This window comes from Spinacia oleracea, chromosome 4 (genome assembly GCF_020520425.1).
Source record: "Spinacia oleracea cultivar Varoflay chromosome 4, BTI_SOV_V1, whole genome shotgun sequence".
Classification (NCBI taxonomy): Eukaryota; Viridiplantae; Streptophyta; class Magnoliopsida; order Caryophyllales; family Amaranthaceae; genus Spinacia; species Spinacia oleracea.
In genome coordinates, this window is record NC_079490.1 from 132,119,011 (window position 1) to 132,141,027 (window position 22,017).

Below are 22,017 nucleotides of genomic sequence, written 5' to 3' on the forward strand. Positions count from 1 at the left end.
CTTTAGTTCAAAGTTGGGAGCGGAAATATCATTTTAGCTCTAAATATGACCTATAACGACCCAATGATCCTTAAATGTGCATAAATAGGTTCGAATGAGTTTTAGAAACTTAAAACTATGCATATGAGTCATGTAATAAGAATCAAATGAGTCCTTAGGTTCTTAGTTCAAAGTTGGGAGCGAAAATGTCATTTTAGCTCTAAATATGACCTATAACGATCCAATGATCCTTAAATGTGCATAAATAGGTTCGAATGAGTTTTAGAAACTTAAAAATATGCATATTATTCATGTAATAAGAATCAAATGAGTCTTAGGTTCTTAGTTCAAAGTTGGGAGCGGAAATGTCATTTTAGCTCTAAATATGACCTATAGCGACCCAATGAGCCTTAAATGTGCATAAATAGGTTCGAATGAGTTTTAGAAAGTTAAAACTATGCATATTAGTCATGTAATAAGAGTCAAATGAGTCCTTAGGTTCTTTAGTTCAAAGTTGGGAGCGGAAATGTAATTTTAGCTCTAAATATTACCTATAACGACCCAATGATACTTAAATGTGCATAAATAGGTTCGAATGAGTTTTAGAAACTTAAAACTATGCATATTAGTCATGTAATAAGAATCAAATGAGTCCTTAGGTTCTTTAGTTCAAAGTTGGGAGCGGAAATGTCATTTTAGCTCTAAATATGACCTATAACGACCCAATGAGCCTTAAATGTGCATAAATAGGTTCGAATATGTTTTAGAAAGTTAACACTATGCATATTAGTCATGTAATAAGAGTCAAATGAGTCCTTAGGTTCTTTAGTTCAAAGTTGGGAGCGGAAATGTCATTTTAGCTTTAAATATGACCTATAAAGACCCAATGATCCTTAAATGTGCATAAATAGGTTCGAATGAGTTTTAGAAACTTAAAACCATGCATATTAGTCATGTAATAAGAATCAAATGAGTCCTTAGGTTCTTTAGTTCAAAGTTGGGAGCGGAAATGTCATTTTAGCTCTAAATATGACCTATAGCGACCCAATGAGCCTTAAATGTGCATAAATAGGTTCGAATGAGTTTTAGAAGGTTAAAAATATGCATATTAGTCATGTAATAAGAGTCAAATGAGTCCTTAGGTTCTTTAGTTCAAAGTTGGGAGCAGAAATGTCATTTTAGCTCTAAATATTACCTATAACGACCCAATGATCCTTAAATGTGCATAAATAGGTTCGAATGAGTTTTAGAAACTTAAAACTATGCATATTGGTCATGTAATAAGAATCAAATGAGTCCTTAGGTTCTTAGTTCAAAGTTGGGAGCAAAAATGTCATTTTAGCTCTAAATATGACCTATAACGACCCAACGAGCCTTAAATGTGCATAAATAGGTTCAAATGAGTTTACCTTGGCTGCTAAGTCCGTTGTCTTCTTTTGGGCCGCTAATACCGTTGTCTTCTTCTTGGAGCTACCATCCCGCTCTTTAGAAACATTAGACTTAGACTTCTTTTTAGGAGGTGAAGTACAATCCTTTAAAATTCAATAAAAACAACAGTAGGTAAGATGTCGAATGTGCTTGCGTGAACATTCACATTCTAAACAATAAAACATATATACCTCGCCGTCTTCGAAAATCACTAAGTGTATGGGCCATTGCACAAAACTACCCAAAGCACCGCCTAAGTTAGTGAGACCATCTCCCGTAGGTACCAGAAGAATATCATCAACATGTCCGTCGTAAACAAAATCAACTTGAACTTTATAGTGACCAGGCTTCATCGATATAAAATGTTGGGGCAATGCACCATCTGAGGGTTGTACCATACCATCCTCCATGACAATGTTGTTACCTGAAACTTTATCCTCAAGGGCAAGAGACATGGAGTCCTTTCCTTCATAAACAAAGGTTTCAATGCAACTTTGTAAGTGATACAGATTAATTGTACAGAAGTAACTCTTATTTATGCCGAGTTTAATAAGTAAATGTCAACTAAAAACATAAAAGGATCAAGGAACTATGTTAAAAAAGAGTGACTACTTCGTACCTTTAGCTCGCGTGGTTGCGGCACTAAGATGTGACGAGAGGTTCTTGTAGCACTAACACCAAGGTCATCAAGTCTGACATAATCATCTAAGTGGAGGTCATCAAGTATCGGGGTAGAAATGGAGTTTAGTTGTCCCGTTTTTAACAAGGTGCTTAGTTGCTTTTGGAGGGCCTCTGCCACCCTTTTCTCTAATTCACCTTCAAACTCCTTTTTCACAGAAGCTCTGATTGATTCGTAATTTTCTGATGAAGCTTCACTATGGTCACGTCTACTATGTCGATTACACGGACCGAAAGCCAGTTTGATACCAACCATGCCACCTGTTCCCTTGACACGCCCACGATGATATTTTTTCCCTATAGCTTTAGTGAGGGCATCCTCACCCTGTTAGAAAGAAAGATTTCCTTTTTCCTCTTCTTTGATGTACTCTAACTGCCAATTAGGAAAGTAAAATTACTTTATATTCTCTAATCAAAGCAAGTAAATATTAATTAATTATCACTACTTACAGCTTTTGTTGCGATTTCTACAACTTCTGTATCGTTCGGGTCAATTTCCCACTTTCCCTCTTTATTTTGTACTTGATGGGCCAAAATCCACTCCTTTGATCTGTATTTTCTAACTCTATCAACATTTGAGGTCATTGATGAGTTCACCGAGGAGCTACTCGAGATAGGTAAAGCTGCATCTGGTGGAAGTCGTCCATCTTTTATCCAATCTAGTCGCTTTCTATTATCCAATCTTTTGGCCGGTGCGATGTTGGTTCTTGTTGAATGATGCACTTTTCCTTGCCTTTTCACTGCGAAGATGTCAAAGACAACATAAAAAGATGGAAATAAATGTTTTTTCTGATAACTTTTTGTCCTATAACCAATGTCACTTTGCTACATGAATAACTCTTTAAGGACGAGTTAAAGAAATATTATCATTAACAATGACTCCGGCAGGAAATAATGTTTAACAAAAGTCTTCCAATCATCCTCTGTGATATGGTTGTAGACATCCCAAGGCATCTTGTTTGTTTGATTTTTCGGCTTCTTTTCCTTCAGTTATCCATCGGCGCACCAACTTGCTCTTGAAACAACTAAATCGTTTTGCCACACAAGAATGAAAATATTTCTCCCTCGAATGATTAGAATCATCAGTAATGTGGAACATAAGCTGTTAATAATTAAAAAAAGTTAGATTATTAAAATAGTATTTAAATCAAATTAAATAATTTTAAAAATATACAAATCAAGTTAATATCCAATGCTTACCTTAGTCTCCTCCCAAAACCCCTTCTTGGTTTGCTCATCTACCTTTGGATATAATGGGACGTTAATATTAATTCTAGTAGCACAACTCCCAACTTGCTTCCCGTATTCACCAGACCATTGTCCATCCGGGACATTATATACATTATACTCAAGGAACATAGGCTTAGTGACTTTAACACCTTTTGATGGACCACGGCCTTTAATGGTCTTTGTAATCGTACTAACACCTTGTGATTCGTCACCCGTTGTGGGAGTCTTGCCACCTTCTGATTCATGCCCAACAACAATTTGGTTTTTATTCATCGTACCTAGGGTGTTCCTACATCAAGTAAAACATACAGAATCATGTACTGGAAACATATAGACATACTGGAAACATATACATATAGTGTAACCACAAGCCACCTTGAGCCAGGAACATTATGGTCAGAAAAACGACTGACGCACTTACTCAGAATCAGATTCAATAGAAAGGTACAACCGCCGTCTGACAGAACGTTTATGTTGAGGAAACTGGGAAGGGCGGTCTGATTGTTAAAACAAGAAAGGGCTATCTGGTCGCTCTCGAAATTTCTCTGATTTGCTTCCACTTGATCCCAAAAGAAAAGAAGCTGCATACACAGAAGCAAACACATGTTAATACCAATATTATGAATTGAACCAACCAGATTTACCAAGAGAGGATATAGTGAAGAGAATCCCTTGGACTGAAAACAGTCAAAGCAGTATAGACAATGATTTTCTGTTTCTGCTTTTCAGAGAAATCAACCATGATTTTCTAACTACTACCGAGCAATTCAGAAGCACGAAATCATGCAGTGGGGTCAAAACTGGATGCAAAACTGTATCACCAGTAAAATGGTCAAAAACTGGATGCAAAACTGGTCAAAACTGGATGCTAGGCTGATGTGCAATCTGAAGCAATTCAGAAGTACATCTCTAACTCGAAACATAAATGCTGGGTGCAAAACTGGATCACCAGTAAAATCTTGTCGAGTACAGAGTACTGCAGATGATCAACAGGCCAATATTTAACTTGTTTTAGATCAGATTCACTTTTTTTGCATCTTGTCAGTTCCATAACCCACTCTTACAATTTTGATTATACAAAGTATACAGGATGAGGATGTTTCTAGGGGTTCTTCTTAGATTGTGATGACTGAATCAGATAATTTGCTCTTACAAACAAATAGCACATGTATTAGGATAAGTTGTAACCTGTACTATTTTTTGTGCTTATATACAGGCTTACATTGAAAAGGAGGACAGTAAGAAGTTAAAGCAGAAACAACGCGAACGCATGCAGCCGAAGATGGGAAAGATGGATATTGATTACCAGGTTTGTTGCTTTTCCTAGAGTCTGGTTTTAGTGAAGTAGCTTATAGAATAAGGCTTGTTGGTTATGGAAATTTCTTGATTATCCTGGTGTCAGTTTTTGAGATTGACTTTCTTTTCCTTCTTCCAGGTTCTGCATGATGCATTTTTTAAATATCAGACGAAGCAAAAGTTGACTTCATATGGAGATTTGTATTATGAAGGAAAAGAATTTGAGGTATGGCTATTTGATATCTCCAGTTCTCCTACATTCATGTATGTTTATATTTCTCCCACCTCAACTTTATCTTTGGTCCTTCTCCCAAAAATGCCATTTTTATTTACATGCTCAATCATCACTAACGAAAAGTTAATAAGAAACATATACATCTTGGATATTCTAAGTCTTGGTCACTGAATTGCATGTCAATTTCAAACCAGAGGTTTAGGTGCTCATGTCCAATTATCATTTTAGTATGGTAGTTGGTTTTGGTTATGGTAGTGGGTTTCGAATTGGATTGATGCTTTTCTGGATGGCACGAGCAACACATAAAACTCAATCCAAAATAGGCATGCATAAAACTGATGATTGATAGAGCTCAGGACTAATATAACCACTAACAATCAGTTTCAGACGTAAAAGATTGATTAATGAAAACTAATACGTCCATCCTAGAGTACAAATATGAGAATAGGATGATAAAACATAGGGCAAGCCAAGAACTTCTAAAATTAAGCATAAAAGTAAGTTGGTCATAATCAACAGCATTAAGAAAAAACCAGATTATTGGATACCTTCACTCTTGCATGCAGGATATCCTTGAGAATACTCAAGAACGGTCTTGCTGAAGGTGTGTTTATTAACTGATTATAATGTGTCTGCAACAATACTACAGCAACCCTGCAGATGAGCTCCACCTGCATTCATAATGCAGAATCAATATTTGAACCACACTATTGACGTCCAATACAGATCACATTCTGGATCGCACGAGCAACACATTACTGTTTCTTGTTATTGATCCTCACTATGGAAATAGGAAATAATGACTGAAACATAAGCAGCTATCTATTCCTTTTGGTCCTGTGTCGTTGTATTTGGAGTTTTATATGCAGCTTTACAATTTTATGTGGGATAGTTTTGACAGCATGGAATTTCCAGCTGAATTATCATGTCTTCTGTGCTGTTTTCCTCCATTTACATTGACAGGTTCTTGTTTCCTCCATTTACATTGACAGGTTCTTGTTCGACAAAACCTCAGAAAGTCAACTAAGGTCAATTTAGGTCAATTTATTCAACTAAGGTAAATTTAAGCCCGCTCGTTTAGATTTAGTCATTTTAGCACAACACTAGGAGACATGTTGATTAGCTCAACACTAGGAGAAAACGCACAACTTACCAAAAGTAAATACGTGCACTATTTTCTGATTTTGAGAACTTCTGAAAAGACACAAATCACCAAAAGCTTCTGAAAATTTCTGACTCGGAGATCTCTAAGTCATCTGCACAGGAAGTTAGAAAAGTACAGTCAGGAACAAAAATAAGATGTGGAAGTACAGTAAGAATTAAGAAAGTTAGAAAAGTATAGTCATGAACACAATGGAAGTATGAAATAAGAATTAAAGATGTGGAAGTACAAACTACCCCTTCCTAAATGCTAGAAAAGATACAATTAATCTGATATTTAGTTAGCTAGAATTACCTATTCCCAGAAGTCGACTCATCTTATTCATTTACGGTTTGTAACCCATATTCCTTCCCTATGACCTGTACGCATATGATTAGTATTATTTGCATCTTCCTCCTCTGGTAACGGTTGAACAGCCGTTGATAAAAGGGGTGTTTCATCGTACTTGTCATACTCATCTTCATCCACAACATCATCAATACCCAAAATATTTCTCTTGCCTTGGGAAACTGCACGCCATCTAGGATCAACATTGTCTACCACATAGAAAATTTGCTTAGCTTGTGATGCTAGAATGAATGGCTCGTCACTGTCACTTAATCGATCAAAGTTAACCAATGTTAAACCCGAAAAACTTTCATCTTGTTTCACCCCATTATGGTTGTTGGCCCATTTGCACCGGAATACAGGGATCGTAAATTTGCTGTAATCAAGCTCCCATATTTCTTCGATAACACCATAATATGATTGTGTCGAATCAACCGGTCTTCTATCCTTAGCGCTTGCATAGACCCTAGATGATGCAACATGCTTCACTCCACTATTCTGCACCACACTCTTTTCATCTTGTCTTCTAGTGTAGAATGTGAACCCATTGATATCATACCCTTCATAAGACAGGACACATAGTCGAGGACCTCGAGCTAACCACTTGACCATTTCAGAAACATCATGATTTTTATTTTGTTCCTCGGCTACTTCCTTCTTAAACCAATCAACAAATGTGCGATTATGTTCTTGCATCAACGCTCTTTCCTTCAATTTAGGATTGTTTTGTTGCAATTCTAGCAAATTCTTATCTATGTAAGGATTGACCTCGGTAAGATGCTGCAACACACAAAGATGTGCCTTATTCTTCCTTTCAGATGGAGGCGAGATAACATTTTTACCAATTACCCCAAGCCCTTCAAGCCTCCCTGCATGACGAGATTTTGGAAGACCTATTTGCTCAAGCCTTGATAAAAATTCAGCTACATATTGAGATATCTCTTCCTCAAGGACTCCATGAATGATACTACCCTCCGGCCTTGCCCGATTCTTTGTTTTGTCCTTTAAATGCCCAAAAAATCGCTCAAAAGGATACATCCATCTTAAGAACACCGGACCACATAACTTGATTTCTCGAACTAAATGGACAATTAAGTGCACCATAATATCAAAGAAAGATGGTGGAAAGTACATTTCAAATCGACACAAAGTTTCAACAATATCATTGTGCAAAGAATCTAATTTCTCCGGATCAATCACTTTAGCACATATAGAATTGAAAAATACACAAAGTTTTGTTATAATATGTCTCACGTGTTTCGGCAATATCCCACGAAGTGCAATTGGCAAAAATACATTAATCATTACATGACAATCATGAGACTTCATACCAACCAACCTAGGGTCCGAGAGAGATACTAGGCGCTTTACATTCGACGAATATCCCGAGGGAACCTTAATGCCATGTAAGCACTCACAAAACTGCTTCTTCTCCTTTCTTGACATTGTGCAACACGCTGGAGGCAGAAAAGTCTTTGTACCACCCGCACCAGATTTTTCAACAGGCCACAAATCTGGTCGAATATTCCTCTTTTTCATATCTTTTCGCACATTCTCATTGTCCTTAGTCTTTCCGGACATTTTAGAAATGTCCCAATGATAGCATCGCACACATTTTTCTCAATGTGCATTACATCAAGACAATGCCTAACCGAAAAATCTCTCCAGTAGGGAAGATCCCATAATGGAGATACTTTCTTCCATAAAACACCCTTTTGAGACTTGGACTTGAAGCACTTGCCGTATTTGGTTTCAACATTTTTAATTCGTTCATAAACCTGTGATCCTGTCAAAGGCGTACGAGCTGTTGTAATAATTGGGTTTTCAAGGCAAATACTAGAATAAGAATAAGAACGAGTTTAGGAAATCGTTGCGCCGTGGTAACCAAACCACTGCCTTGAAAACGAGATTCGGTGCAACCGGGGTGCACAATTGTATCCACCGATTCGTTCCCTAAGGTTTACACAACTCTCAACACACAAAGGCACTTTTGGGTGATGAGATGGAGCCACATAAACTTATGCCCAAAAGAATAAGAAGGAAAAGTTTTGAAGAGATACAAATATTCATGACTTAATCATGAACCAAAATTCTTCCATCCAAAACAAAAGGGAAAGGAGGAGGAGAGGAAGAGATCAATATATGTGTGTACCAACAACTCAGAAAATGAAGAGTACTTATAGGATGTGTGGAGGAGACAAAACAATCCAAAGAAATCAAAGGTTTCAAAGGAATTCAATGATATTAATCAACCATAAACCCATGATAATGAAGAGTTGATAACCCCCATAATCAAGAGAAATAATGGACCAACTTAATCACCATAATCAGAATGATAATTGTCCATAAATAATACTTAAAAGGTTATCATAAAGGAGGAATCCAAAGAGAAGATAAAAAACAGACAACACCAAGAACCGATCTCGAAACCTGCCGGTTTTCCAAAACCGGCCGGTTTTCGGTTCACTTCAAAAAATGCCTTTTAAGTCCGATTTTCAACTTACACTCGAAACCTGCCGGTTTTGGAAAACCTGGCAGGCAGGTTTTGAGAAACCTGCCGGTTTTCCAAAACCTGGCAGGCAGGTTTTGAGCGCTTTTCCATCTTTAAATTCCAACAATCCCCCACTAAAGATGAGAAAAGATACCAAATGAAAGAGGAAGATATTGGGCATAAGAGGAGCTTAATACATAACACTTGGTGTTACATAAAGTAAATTGAAACCAAATGCTTAGTGAAGTGAATTATGACTTACAAACCCAAGGGTGGACGAACCTTGAAACCCTTAAGTCCTTGATCAAAGAGTGGACTAACCTTGAAACTCTAAGATTTAAGTCACGCCCCCACAACACATACCTCACTCCAAAGATTATGTGGACTCCGCAAAGTGTACGCATTTTAAGCCATGCGTTTACCTTAGTTCTCATGGAAGCTCTAGGAAACCGCCCAAGTTTCCATAGAAGATGGCGAGTCTTCACAACCATGTAGGTGAATCTTCAAGTGCTTCTCAAAATAGCACTTAGTCAATGGGGTTAAAATATGTTCACTTGTAGTGAACCATCTGTTTACACAAATTTTCTAGTCTAGGAAAATAAGATAGAAAATAATGTAACAAAATATTTTTATTGATATTTGAATGTTTGGGTACAATCTCTGTAATTGACAGTTTACAAGAAAATAAACTAAGTCCTCTGATTCTGTTCCGCAGCTGATGGTGACACGTGTATGACACCTGAATTTGGTTTTAGGGTGACAGTCGTCTGATGACGTCAACCTGAGTTTGAGTTTAGGGTGACAGTCGTCTGATGACGTCAACCTGAGTTTGAGTTTAGGGTGACAGTCGTCTGATGACGTCAACCTGTGTTTGAGTTTAGGGTGACAGTCGTCTGATGACGTCAACCTGAGTTTGAGTTTAGGGTGACAATCGTCTGATGACGTCAACCTGAGTTTGAGTTTAGGGTGACAGTCGTCTGATGACGTCAACCTGAGTTTGAGTTTAGTTAAGCAGTCGACACAAATTTGATGTGTTTATTGACTACTTTCAGAGAGAATTCCCAGAGAATTTATGGACTCTTGAGAATAATGAATTTCCGATCCCCCGCCACTGAAGTAGACGAGTAGTATTTATAGGAGATGAAAACTCCTTTACTGGACTTGATAGGTTTAGGCTCGGGCCCATTTTGTGACTTAAGAGTCTTTAACCTGGTCCACTTGATTTGTTTATTTTGGGCTAACAGTACGACTTAGCCCAATACACTTTTGACCCAAATTGTATTTGAGTAATTCGGATATCTAATTTGGGTGGGCTAAATTAATAAAAATGGATTAATATTATGATATCGGTCCAAGTTAATTAATTAATTTAAATTGTAATACATTATAAATTTTTAGTGCCTACAAATTGCCCCCTCGAGACTATGTCACATATACAACTTGAAGCGTTTGAGCGTGACGTGGTCTCGAACCATCATAACTTGACAGTCTCTCAACTTAAAATTGACTTAACAATCTCCTGTTTACGTCTCACTTGGTTTCTACCCGGCAGTATATAAGAGCCTTCACATCCAAGAATCCTAATTGTACTAGGTTTTGCCAAGATATAACACCGCCAACAAAATCCTTGTCATCCGTAGATTAGAATTGTACTAGGGTTTGCACTTTGCACTTAGAGATCCCCACAACGTATAAAAAGAAGGGGCTTATCCCTTTCCCACAGCTGCAATACAGAGAAAGCACGCACAAAAGCCCATTACTCTCTAAATCTTCATCCTCGATCGACATCTGCAGTGGTATTCCAAGGAAGGTAATTGATATCTCACCAACGTTTATGTATATATATTTTTTTTTTTCAGAAAACGATCTCGATTTTACTCCAATGTCTAATGCAACAGTTGATGAACATACCAGAAATATCAAACAGAGAACCACAATAAAACGATGTTTTAAGATGATTAAGAAAACAAAAGAAGTTCAAGAAACTTGGTACTTGTCTGTGATAAACTATAATAAAACCAAAGTCACTCGTACTAATTCAAATTGTGTTCTGAAAAAAACAAATTTTGGCCACTGACTACAACACCCTGCTTAAGAGATCTGTCCTCACATGAACAAGTTAGGCTTTGAAGCCTTGTATGTTGTCTTGAGCTTCCTGCTTACTTCGTACTTTATGGCCATTCGTATGAGTAATTGATCTTTAGCACTATGAACAAGTAATACAGCAAAGCAGAACACTTAAACTGATTGGTAGTACTATGTCGCAGATTCTTCTTTAATGTAAACCGCATCGACATTAGCAATACTCCATCAAAGTAGCTGATATCTTTAACATCCTTTATAATACTTTGAAGATTGATATACTTAATCAATCACCATAATATATCAGGTTTTCTTCCAACCCATTTTTTTTTCGTCTTTACTTCGCCCTCTTCGTTTGGCTTTATCATTCTATCTATGATTATGGGTTTAACCCCTTGAGTTCATAATATGCGATAGGAATCATCGGCTTAACTCCAAGAACTAATCTTTGACATGCGAAGTGCATCTACTGCCGTATACTCCACTTCGTATGAATTATTAATGTCATGCATGCTTTCTTGGTTGACCTTCCTTGATGCAATGCAAATTACTGTGGCTTTCTTTGTTTTATCCATAAAATCAATAGATCAATGATAAGTTAATCAAGACTGTTTTTTTTTAATCTTGCAGCAGACCCTTCTAGATATCAACCGTAAGTAGTGATTGTTCGCAAAATATCAATTGTTCGACTCGCAACCGGTAAGTATTTTACTTCTTTGATGCCGCCTGTGTATGCGTCTTTTCTTCTTCAAACAGCTGAAACTTATTTACTGGCCTGGCATGGTTATTGTTTTATAGTTAAATGTGTCAGCATCATCATCATCATCATGGGTAATTAAATCAAAAGAGTAATGATCCTTTTTCCTTTGATCAATCGTGTTGAACCTAGACCTTTGTCATTTATCTTTGATGTTACGAAATATGTAAGAGCAGCCCCCCTTTTTTTTTTTTTTGACATATGAAATATGTTCACGGCTATGCATGAGTTCTCAATGCCATGTATGCTTTCCTGGCTATGTATCCGTCAGTATATTGCTGTTACTTGACCACAAATTGCTCGACTACGTCTCACTTTTGTAGAAACTAATTAGCAAATCAGAGTGTTCTGCTTCTCCGTACCATTTGCAGCATACTTGACTAGTAATTATGATGTCCCCTTTTATTTAGTCTATCCGCAAGATCAAACATAGACTAGGATTTTTTTTTTTTATCATACTACGTTGTACTTCGCATATCTTCCTATTGAAGTGGGAAAGGTGTACCTTTGACACGTTTGATTATTTTGTGTGTGTAGGTATTCAATTCTGACAGACTTATTGTTTCACCGCCTCGTACTTGAGACACAGTCAGGGATATAGACTAAGTAAGGTGATTGTTGTACACCCTTTTAGAATTTTTTTTTTTTTTTTTTTTTTTTGCACTTTTTTTTTGTATATGCGTATTTTTCTTTTTGCAACTTAGTGGAGGCTCAAATGGAAAGAAGGAGGATTTATCGTGATGGGTCATCGTGTTTGCTCAGTGAACCCATCAGGGATGTCGGGTCATCGTGTTTGCACAATGACCCTGTCATCCTCAGATGATCCGTTTGAAGACCTGGATGCTTTTGAAGGAGGATTTATCGTGATGGGTCATCGTGTTTGCTCAGTGAACCCATCAGGGGTGTCAGGTCATCGTGTTTGCACAGTGAACCTGTCATCCTCAGATGATCCGTTTGAAGACCTGGATGCTTTTGAAGGAGGATTTATCGTGATGGGTCATCGTGTTTGCTCAGTGAACCCATCAGGGGTGTCAGGTCATCGTGTTTGCACAGTGAACCTGTCATCCTCAGATGATCCGTTTGAAGACCGCCTAATGTCATTAGCAACCAAGTTTTTTTGTTTGTCAATCCCGTTTGATTCTTTCTCATCCTTTCTTGTTGTCATTGCAGGAATGGTATATCTTTCAGAGTTCAAGAAAGGTGATGACATTCATCTTTCGATTAGAGACGCTGAGGAAGATGATCCAAAAACTGGAACCCATTTTATCATTCAAAGGTCACTTCGGCGCCCTACTGGCAGCATGAGAGCATCTCTTGATCAGTCAATCTTTCGCAGTGAGATGGCGATCCAAGTGACTCCAGGAACTTCTAGTGATCCCCCTTTTTATGTTCTCAAAAGCACTCTCCCTGATAGGTATCAACTAGATGCCTTGTCTCCAATGCTTGGTCGTCGTATTCTTTCGGGTTCAGTGGGCTGGAAGTCCAAAAATTTAAGGGTCTCTGGCGAGGCATCTTTTCTTCCTGGCTGGTGGGAGTGGACAGAAGATGTATTATCCCGCTTTGGAGACATTCTTCGTGTTTGCTCAGTGTACAAGGCAGTTCAGGCTTCTCTTTGTTTATACGATAAAGACCCCAACATTATCCGTGCTTTTTGTGAGAGCTGGAGCCCCACTACAAACACACTCCATACCATGACCGGGGAATGGTCCGTTTCTCTATGGGATATTTATAAGCTTGGGGGGTTGCCCATTCTTGGAGGAATATATGATGAGACGATCCCTGATTATCATATGCTTGGAGCGCGAGATGAGAATGGTAATCGACAAATATCTCAAGCTTGCGTAATTCTCTTTACAGTCTATCATCGACTTGCAAAGGATCCTAAGTCAAAGAAAGGGGTTACCGCTCAGTTATGGATTGACTTTTGGTGCAAAAGGGAAAGGATTCACAAAGTCCCTCTTAAAAGACGAAGGTATACCGAGAGTCGCCCGAAGGTTACTAACAACCCTGATGTGAACATTGAAGCTCAACCAATATCTTGGTCACAAGAAGAAAATGACTTGTTTGAATCTCTTGGAGTTGTTGGCGCTAACAGGAGAGCAATCACTTATGTTGGAGCCTTTTTATCGTGCTGGTTGTGTACATTTGTGCTTCCTCAGTCTGAGGACAGGCTGATTAGACCGGGAACCTTTGAGACTGCTACTCTGATGGCGCGAGGTGAGACGTTTAGTCTTGCGGTGCCTGTGCTTACCAGCATTTACCGTGGTTTAAATAGCATTTCAAGCAATTCGAAGCCCTCCTATTCCAAGACTTTCTTCCCAGCTCATTATCTCTATGCTTGGCTTGCATATTATTTCAACACTCATCACGATGCTGATCCTGTTCCATTCGGGCCTTTAATGGTCATATATTCAGGGGCGCAGGGGTCAAAATATTTCAATGACGGTGATGCACGCACTCTTATACATGGTGGGGCGAAAATGAATGTGGGTTGCATGATGTTGAACAAAAATAGGAATGAGCGTTTGTTTGACGATGGTAACTTAGATAAAGTGAAGTTTAGTTACATGATGGCTCTTCGCTCAAGTTATCTTGTTTTGCGCCGTGAATCTCATGATGGTCATTTTTATGTTGAACCATATTCCCCTCATCGATTTGGTAGACAATTCGGTTTTTGTCAAGAGATCACAGGTGTACTTCGTCGTGGTGTGGACGAGCGAAGTGTAACTTACTATGAGGCATTGAGGTATTGGTCAATCATACTCTTCAAAGACAGTCGATCTCGAGTATTCACCCCAAGTCAGTCTCTCAATTGGAAGGAATTGGTGACACCTGAGTTCAAAAAGGTGTGGCCTACAATAAGTATAGGCGATTTGAGAAAAGGTGTTGATGTTCTTTGTTCGGGTGCAGTGTCTGACACGTCCAAGTCTAAACAATGTCAAGGTAACGAGAAAGGGGTACTTCGTCAAAGAAGTGATGTCATGCATCCGGAGGGGACTGACGACAGTCGTAAACGACGTTCTTCCAGAATAGACAGTGCTCAACGCCCGTTGATTGGACTTGACAACAATGATAAGACTGCTAGCGATGCCGAGTCTGATGTCGACTTCAAACACAGACGAAGGGTAAGACAAAACTCTGATGACTTAAGTATGGACGTCGACGACTTGGGCGCTGATAGGTTTTTCTTGGACGTTCCCGAATCATCCGTTGTACCATCCAACCTTGAAATAGTGAGTACTTCTTATTTACTTACTGTCAGATTTTTCCTTAACATTTCTGTCTAGCATATCTTGTAAAGAAAGTAACACCCTATCAACCAAACAAAATAATCGTCCCTCAATTTATTTATTTTTAACTTGCAGGACGGTGATCTCGACTTGGAAGTTGATATAGGGAATACTGCGACTGACTATCTGTTTGCACAGGGTGACGACCCGTTTCTCCCTAGATCAACTCCTGGAAAAGGGAAAGGGTTGACTGTCATAAAGGACTTGGCTCCCCTAGGCTCGGCGCAGATGAATTCGAATGTCAACTTATCATCTTCCCCCAAAAGTCAACAATCAGTCGACGGCCCTAACTCTCTTGAAGTTGCTTCTAAGGCTTTGGGCGTTCGACCTTCTCCCGTGAATGTCTCTAATCATGTATCGAAGACTGTTCATACCCATGCCATGTCTGTTAGTTCTTTTCGTCCGGGTCCAAATTCTTCTACTATCTTCAATAATGCAGTAAAACTGATAGGTGCAGAATATTTACGCCTATTGCAGAGCACACCCTTTCTCGAGGTTACCCAAAGATATGAAGAAGCTTCCATGGTGTATAAGGGAATCCAACAACTTAGAGGTGATCCAAGTTTGTTGAAACGCAAGGTAGACTCCTATGTTTGGTCTGTCAAGTCTTATCTTGCGTTGGAAGAGGCTGCAGCGAAGCGACAGAGATCTGACCAGGTGGAGCGTGAGATACACGCCCAAGCTGAGGTGATTAGACAAGTCGAGTCTGACTTTGCCGAGGCACGGGAAAGGCAGAAACAGCTGGAGGAACAGGATGTCGCGATCACGAAGAAGATAAACAGTCTTGAAGTTGAATTGAAGGAAGCTCGTGAGATCAAGAGTTACTTGGTAGGTGACTTGGCGACTAGTGGTACATCTTTGGCATCTCTTGAGGATCAAGTAAAGGTTGCGAAGCAAAGTCTTGACGAATTGGAATCAACGCCTTTTGTGAGTGCTGAAGAGATCTCTCAACTCGAAGAACAGAAGACGCACCTACAAGAGCTTCAATCCATGATTAAGCCCTATGAGTGGATGGAGTGAAGGCGTATCTTTTTTTTATTTGCTTTCCTTTCTTTTTGTCTGATGTATTGTCTAAATACTTGTCATTACTCATACTTATCACATGAACATATTTTGTTTATTATTTTGCCGTTCACAGTTTTAGACTCTTGCGGGCCAGGAGTGTAGTAATGAATAATTATTTTGCCGTTCACAGTTTAGACTCTTGCGGGCCAGGAGTGTAGTAATGTTTGTGATTTTTTTTTTTTGGTGTGGCTGCACTTGAATAGTTTTTTTTTGTTACTCAAGCTGCCTACGTACTTGCAAAATAATTGATGATTTACTTTACAAGATCAAGCCAACGTAGTTCAACACCCATCTCTTTTTTTTTTTCTTTTTTTTTTTTTGTTTCTTTTGGGCGAGCAGTTTATCCTCTTACTTAGGAGTTTACAAAGATTCCACTTTTCATGAGTAGTACCGCTTTAGAAACTTGTCGTTGATAGGCCCCACGCGTAGTCCTTCTGCGTCAACGATTTTGTAAGCCCCATTAGTGTATACCTCTTGCACAACATATGGACCATCCCATTTTGAAGTGAATTTACTTCCAGTCTTACGTGAAGTAATGATAGGTCGTCTCACTGCTAGAACTATGTCCCCCACTTGAAAAGAGCGAGGTCGAACTTTCTTGTTGAATGCGCGTGACAGACGAGCCTGATAGCATTCCGATTTCTGTTGTGCCTGCAGTCTTTTCTCGTCAAGTGCCTCTAACTCTGCTAGACGAAGTTTGTCATTATCATCCTTAGTCAACCCTTCTTGAATAGCTACTCGCAATGATGGAATTTGAAGTTCCAAAGGCAAAATAGATTCGACACCATACACCAAAGCGTATGGGGTTGATTGTGTTGCTGTTTTGTATGACGTCCTGTAAGCCAAAAGAGCTTCCCCTATCCTTTCATGCCAGTCGCGTTTTGATTTTGAAACAACTTTGCTCAACAATTTACAAAGTGTTTTATTGAAGGCTTCCGCTAGGCCATTTGCAGGAGCGTTGTACATGGACGATTTATGCTGCGTGAATTTAAACTTCTCACAAAGACTTGTCATCAATGTGTTGAAGAATGGCTTCCCATTGTCAGTGATGATCCGTCGAGGTATACCGTACCTGTAAATGATGTGGGTACGAATGAAGTCGACGACATTTTCTTTCTTGACCTCGCGAAGAGGAATGGCCTCCGCCCACTTAGAGAAATAATCAGTTGCTGCTAAGATATATGCTTGACCCGCAGACGACTTTGGTGTAATTGGACCAACCACGTCAAGTCCCCATGCTTCAAAAGGCCAAGATGAGACCGTAGGGTGCAATGGTTCTGGAGGCTGGTGGATGAAATTAGCATGAAACTGACAAGCTTCACATTTCTTCGCGTAGTCCATGCTATCTTGCACCATTGTTGGCCAATAATAGCCCATTGTTTTAAGGCAATCATACAATTTAGGACCTGATTGATGTGCACCACAAATTCCAGCGTGAGCCTCTTCCATGGCTTTCATTGTTTCCTCGTCTCCGATGCATCTCGACCATGAGTGGTTGAAAGATCGTCGAAACAAAGTTCCATTAAAAAGTATAAATCGAGGGGCTCGACGACGAATCTCCATTCTATGCCTTGGGTCACTAGGCAATTTTTGATGACTTAGATAGTCAACAATTGGTTGACGCCAATCTTCTTGGTCAATTTGATGAACAGTGATCATGTCGACTTCCTCATATTCCTCATCTTCAATTTCGTCTATGTCTGACGCAACGACCCAACGGTTACAAACCGGTACTGACATGGTTTCTTCTGCCCCCAGTGCCAAAGTGGCTGCAAGCCCTGCAAGTGCGTCAGCCATTTTGTTGGCACTCCTTGGGACATGATTTAACTTAACAGTGTCAAGCTTCTCAAGCAATTTTGTTGCATGTCTGTGATGAGGAATTAAATCCTCTTTCTTGACTTCATATTCTCCTAAGAGTTGGCTAATCACTAGCTGTGAGTCTCCGTAAATATCCAAGTCCTTTAATCCTAGTCCCACAGCCATTTGGAGGCCTAGAATGAGGGCTTGGTATTCGGCCATATTATTTGAGCATAACTGAGTTAACACAAACGAGTAAGTCAGAACATGCTTTTCTGGAGACAAAAAGACAACCCCAGCTCCAGCGCCATCTTGACGAGCAGCCCCGTCAAAATACATTTCCCAAGGTGGGAGTACGTCAATATAGAACACATCCTCCCCAGGCAAATCAACAGAAAGCTCCCATTCAGGTGGCACTGGATGATCTGCAAAGAAATCTGCTATTGCTTGACCTTTGACCGATTTTTGCGGCACGTACACAATGTCATATTGTTTTATGAGTACAACCCATTTAGCAAGTCGTCCTGAGAGAACTGGTCTTGAAAGGATATACTTGATTGGGTCAGCTTTTGAGATGACATGGACTGTATGAGCCTGCATGTAATGCTTTAACTTTTGGATGGCAAAAACCAAAGCAAGACAAATTTTTTCAATGGGTGAGTAGTTCAATTCAGCACCCACCAAAGTCCGACTCAGGTAGTAAAGAGCCGTCTCTTTGCGATCCTCTATTTCTTGAGCGCACATTGCCCCCAACGACCGCTCTTGTGCAGCAATGTAAAGGATAAGAGGTTTTCCTTTGACTGGTGCCCCCAACACTGGTGGAGAAGACAAATACTTTTTTATGCTTTCGAATGCCTTTCGACACGAGTCATCCCAGTCAAACGAAGTATCTTTTTTCATGAGATGGTTGAATGGGTGACATCTCCCAGCAAGGTTGGAGATGAACCTTCGAATGTATGCCAAACGCCCCTGAAGACCACGAAGTTCTTTAAGGTTTCGAGGTTCGGGCATCTCTTGGATTGCCTTAATCTTTGTCTGATCAATTTCGATACCCCTATGCCTGACAATGAAACCTAGAAATTTTCCAGATGTGACACCGAATGCGCATTTAAGGGGATTCATTTTTAGTTGACATTTTCGTAATCTTTCAAAGACTTTGCGGAGATCAGATAAATGACTCTCCCTCTTTTTGGACTTGACTACTAAGTCATCAACGTAGCATTCCACTATCTTGTGCATCATGTCTTCAAAAATTTTCTGCATCGCACGTTGATACGTGGCTCCTGCGTTCTTCAATCCAAAGGGCATGACTTTATAGCAAAATATCCCTTTCGGTGTGCGGAACGCTGTCGCTTCTTGATCTTCGGGAGCCATGCGGATTTGATTGTATCCGGCTGTACAGTCCATGAAAGACAATGCTTCATGACCAGTCGTAGCATCTATCATTATTTCCGTGACTGGTAGCGGGAAATCGTCTTTCGGGCATGCTTCGTTCAAGTCACGAAAGTCCACACAAACCCGTAATTGTCCATTTTTCTTTCTCACGGGGACTACATTTGCTATCCATGTGGGGTATTTGACTTCACGAATAAAGTCTGCACCAATAAGTTTGTTTACCTCGGATTCAATTTCAGGGATCAACTCCGGTCTAAAACGTCTTTGAGATTGTTTCTTTGGACTAACACCCTTTTTTATCGCCAAGCGATGGACAGCAATTCTCGGGTCGAGACCAGGCATTTCTTTATAGCTCCAAGCAAAGACGTCTTTAAACTCTGAGAGTAATTCAGCATACTCATGTTCTTCCTCTTGAGTGAGAAGAGAGCTAACATACACAGGACGTGGTTCTTCAAGAGTTCCAAGGTTTAACTCTTTTAGTTCGTCCACAGTCGTCTGCCCCCCATCTTCAAGTATTTTGGGAGCCACCTCGGTCTCTATTTCTTCATCAGAATTTGAGACTTCTTGCGCTGTCACATGATTAGAGGAAACAAACTCTCGGTCGTCCTCCGCAAAATTATCAGATGACTTCTCCTGATTGGTAAACACCACAGTACGAACCCTTGCTTTAAGAGGTTGTTGTTCGGTGATGTCTATGTCTTGAGTACGTTTCATGCGGGAGGGAACCACACTTCTTGCGTCATCACTTTCCTTTGCGTCGTCATTTTTTCTTGCATCATCATTTCTCTTCCTGATGCGACTAAGTGCCGAACGTCTTGGTTGGTCGTCAGGCATGGATGACACGCCGACACGACTAAAGGCGGATCCTTTCCTCTTTGTCTGAGGACTTGATGATATCTTCCTCATACTATCATGTTCACCAAGCCTGTCAAACACAGATGCCTGGTTCTTAGTTGCAGGTGGACACAGTCGATCAAAAACAGAAGTCTTTTCTGGCCGACCATCACTTTCAACTTTATTTTCTTCAACCTCTTCTGCAGTTATATACTGTGAAGATGAGGTATTCACTTTTCGCCATATCGAGATTTTGACTGGTGTAGGGCGTTTAAATCCTATCCCCGTCTTGGATTCTTGAAACCCGTCACCGTACTCCAGAAGTTTCTTTTGTGTGTCATTGAGACCATGAGGTTTAGCATCAATGACTTTACCCATAGGTGTTGGGTTTTCAAAATCATATCCCGACTTCGCCAGGAGCTTATATGCATTCGGGTCAAACTTTTCTTTGTTTAGCTCCTTGACTCCTGAAGGTTCTTCAACTGTAGGCGACTTGATGATTCGATTCTTTTTACCCTTAGCTAGGGGAAAGATTGTTTTACTCTTCAAGTCTTGGAGAGCGACTTCATCAACTTTCTTCTCCACCTTTCCCTCAATTTTAGGGTCCTGGCATTCCTCAAATGGTGATTCTCCTTCTTTGCGTTGCGACTTTGGGATGTACAGCAGGATAGGGGCGGTCGACGACGCTTTTGCCTTTTGGGTGGGTTGAGTGACAACCTCTTTAGTCACCTTTTCCTTCTGAATTTCTTTCCTCTGAATCGGCGGCTCCTTAGGGATTAAGGATGAATCAACTTTCTTCTTATCATCCTTCTTGCCTGTAGAGAGGATTTGAGATGGCAGTATCTCACTTGACGCCCCTTCATCTTCAAAAAATTTTGCGTCAGCGAAGTAGGAATCGGCCTTGGCGAAAGGTTTGACATCCCCATTGATTTTCTTTTCACCTCCACGATAGTATTTGAGACATTGGTGGAGGGTCGAAGCGACGACACCATTTTCATGAAGCCAAGGGCGTCCAAGTAACATCTTGTAAGACGTTTTTGTGTCAATCACGTGGAAAAGGGTAGATGATGTCAACTCCCCCATGGTGAGTTCGAGGCGTATTATGCCTATTGCCCTCTGGCTGTCAAGGTTAAATCCTTGAATGACGATCCGACTGGTTGACAATTCATTTGTTTTTATCCCCAAATCAATCATTGTGGATTTTGGCATGATGTTGACAGCGGATCCACCGTCGACCAAGATACGACCAACTTTTTGTTCACGAATATAGCCAGACACAAACAAAGGTCGATTGTGGGGCTTTGACCCCATGAGCAAATCATCATCTGTAAAGGCTAAAGCTGTATTACAGGACAAACATTTGGCCGAATTTTCCGCAGGATCCCCAGCATCCTTTACCTTGTCAACATATAATTCCGGGTGTTGGAGGGCAAGGGCCACCTGTTGACACATTTCCTTAGGCAAATGGAAAATTTGCTTCCAGCCCATACGTGATGGCAACGCTTCTAAGATAGCGGCAACTTTTGAATCTACCACTGGTTCAGAATGTGGTGAGGTCAATTTTATGGACGTCGCTTCTTCACCGACTAGTTCCTCCTCACCCTCAATGAATGAGACTGTATTGACAGTCACTGCAGTAAAGTAATCTTCTGGAAAAAATTCTTCCAAAGTTACAGGATCCAAAGGCTCCTGTTCAAGAATATCGATAGGGAGCACAGTCTGTTTGTTAGCACCCCTAAACTTCTTTTTTCCTTTCGAGCGCTTGTCGCTCTTTTTCTTTTGTGGTTTCTTCTTGTGACGAGGGGGTTGCGGTTGTGGCCTGTGTACTTGTTTTCTCGGCCTTTTACTTGTGACAACCGTCCACCCTCCGTCATCCTCCTCGTGTTCAACTGGCAACACATCATCATGTTGAACTGCTGGTCTGATCACGTAGACAATTACTGGCTCTAAACTTCCAAATTGTAGGGTTTG

The 22,017-nt window shown here is 40.0% G+C and overlaps 1 protein-coding gene across 1 annotated transcript; it reads left to right on the plus strand.

The window, feature by feature from the left end:
* Positions 1 to 14,764: 14,764 nt before the first annotated feature.
* On the plus strand, positions 14,765 to 16,171 carry LOC130472552 (uncharacterized). Its single transcript, XM_056843884.1, has 2 exons — positions 14,765 to 14,898; positions 15,031 to 16,171. Exons 1-2 carry the CDS (start codon positions 14,818 to 14,820, stop codon positions 15,973 to 15,975), a joined length of 1,026 nt encoding a protein of 341 aa, XP_056699862.1. The 5' UTR covers positions 14,765 to 14,817; the 3' UTR covers positions 15,976 to 16,171.
* Positions 16,172 to 22,017: the final 5,846 nt, after the last annotated feature.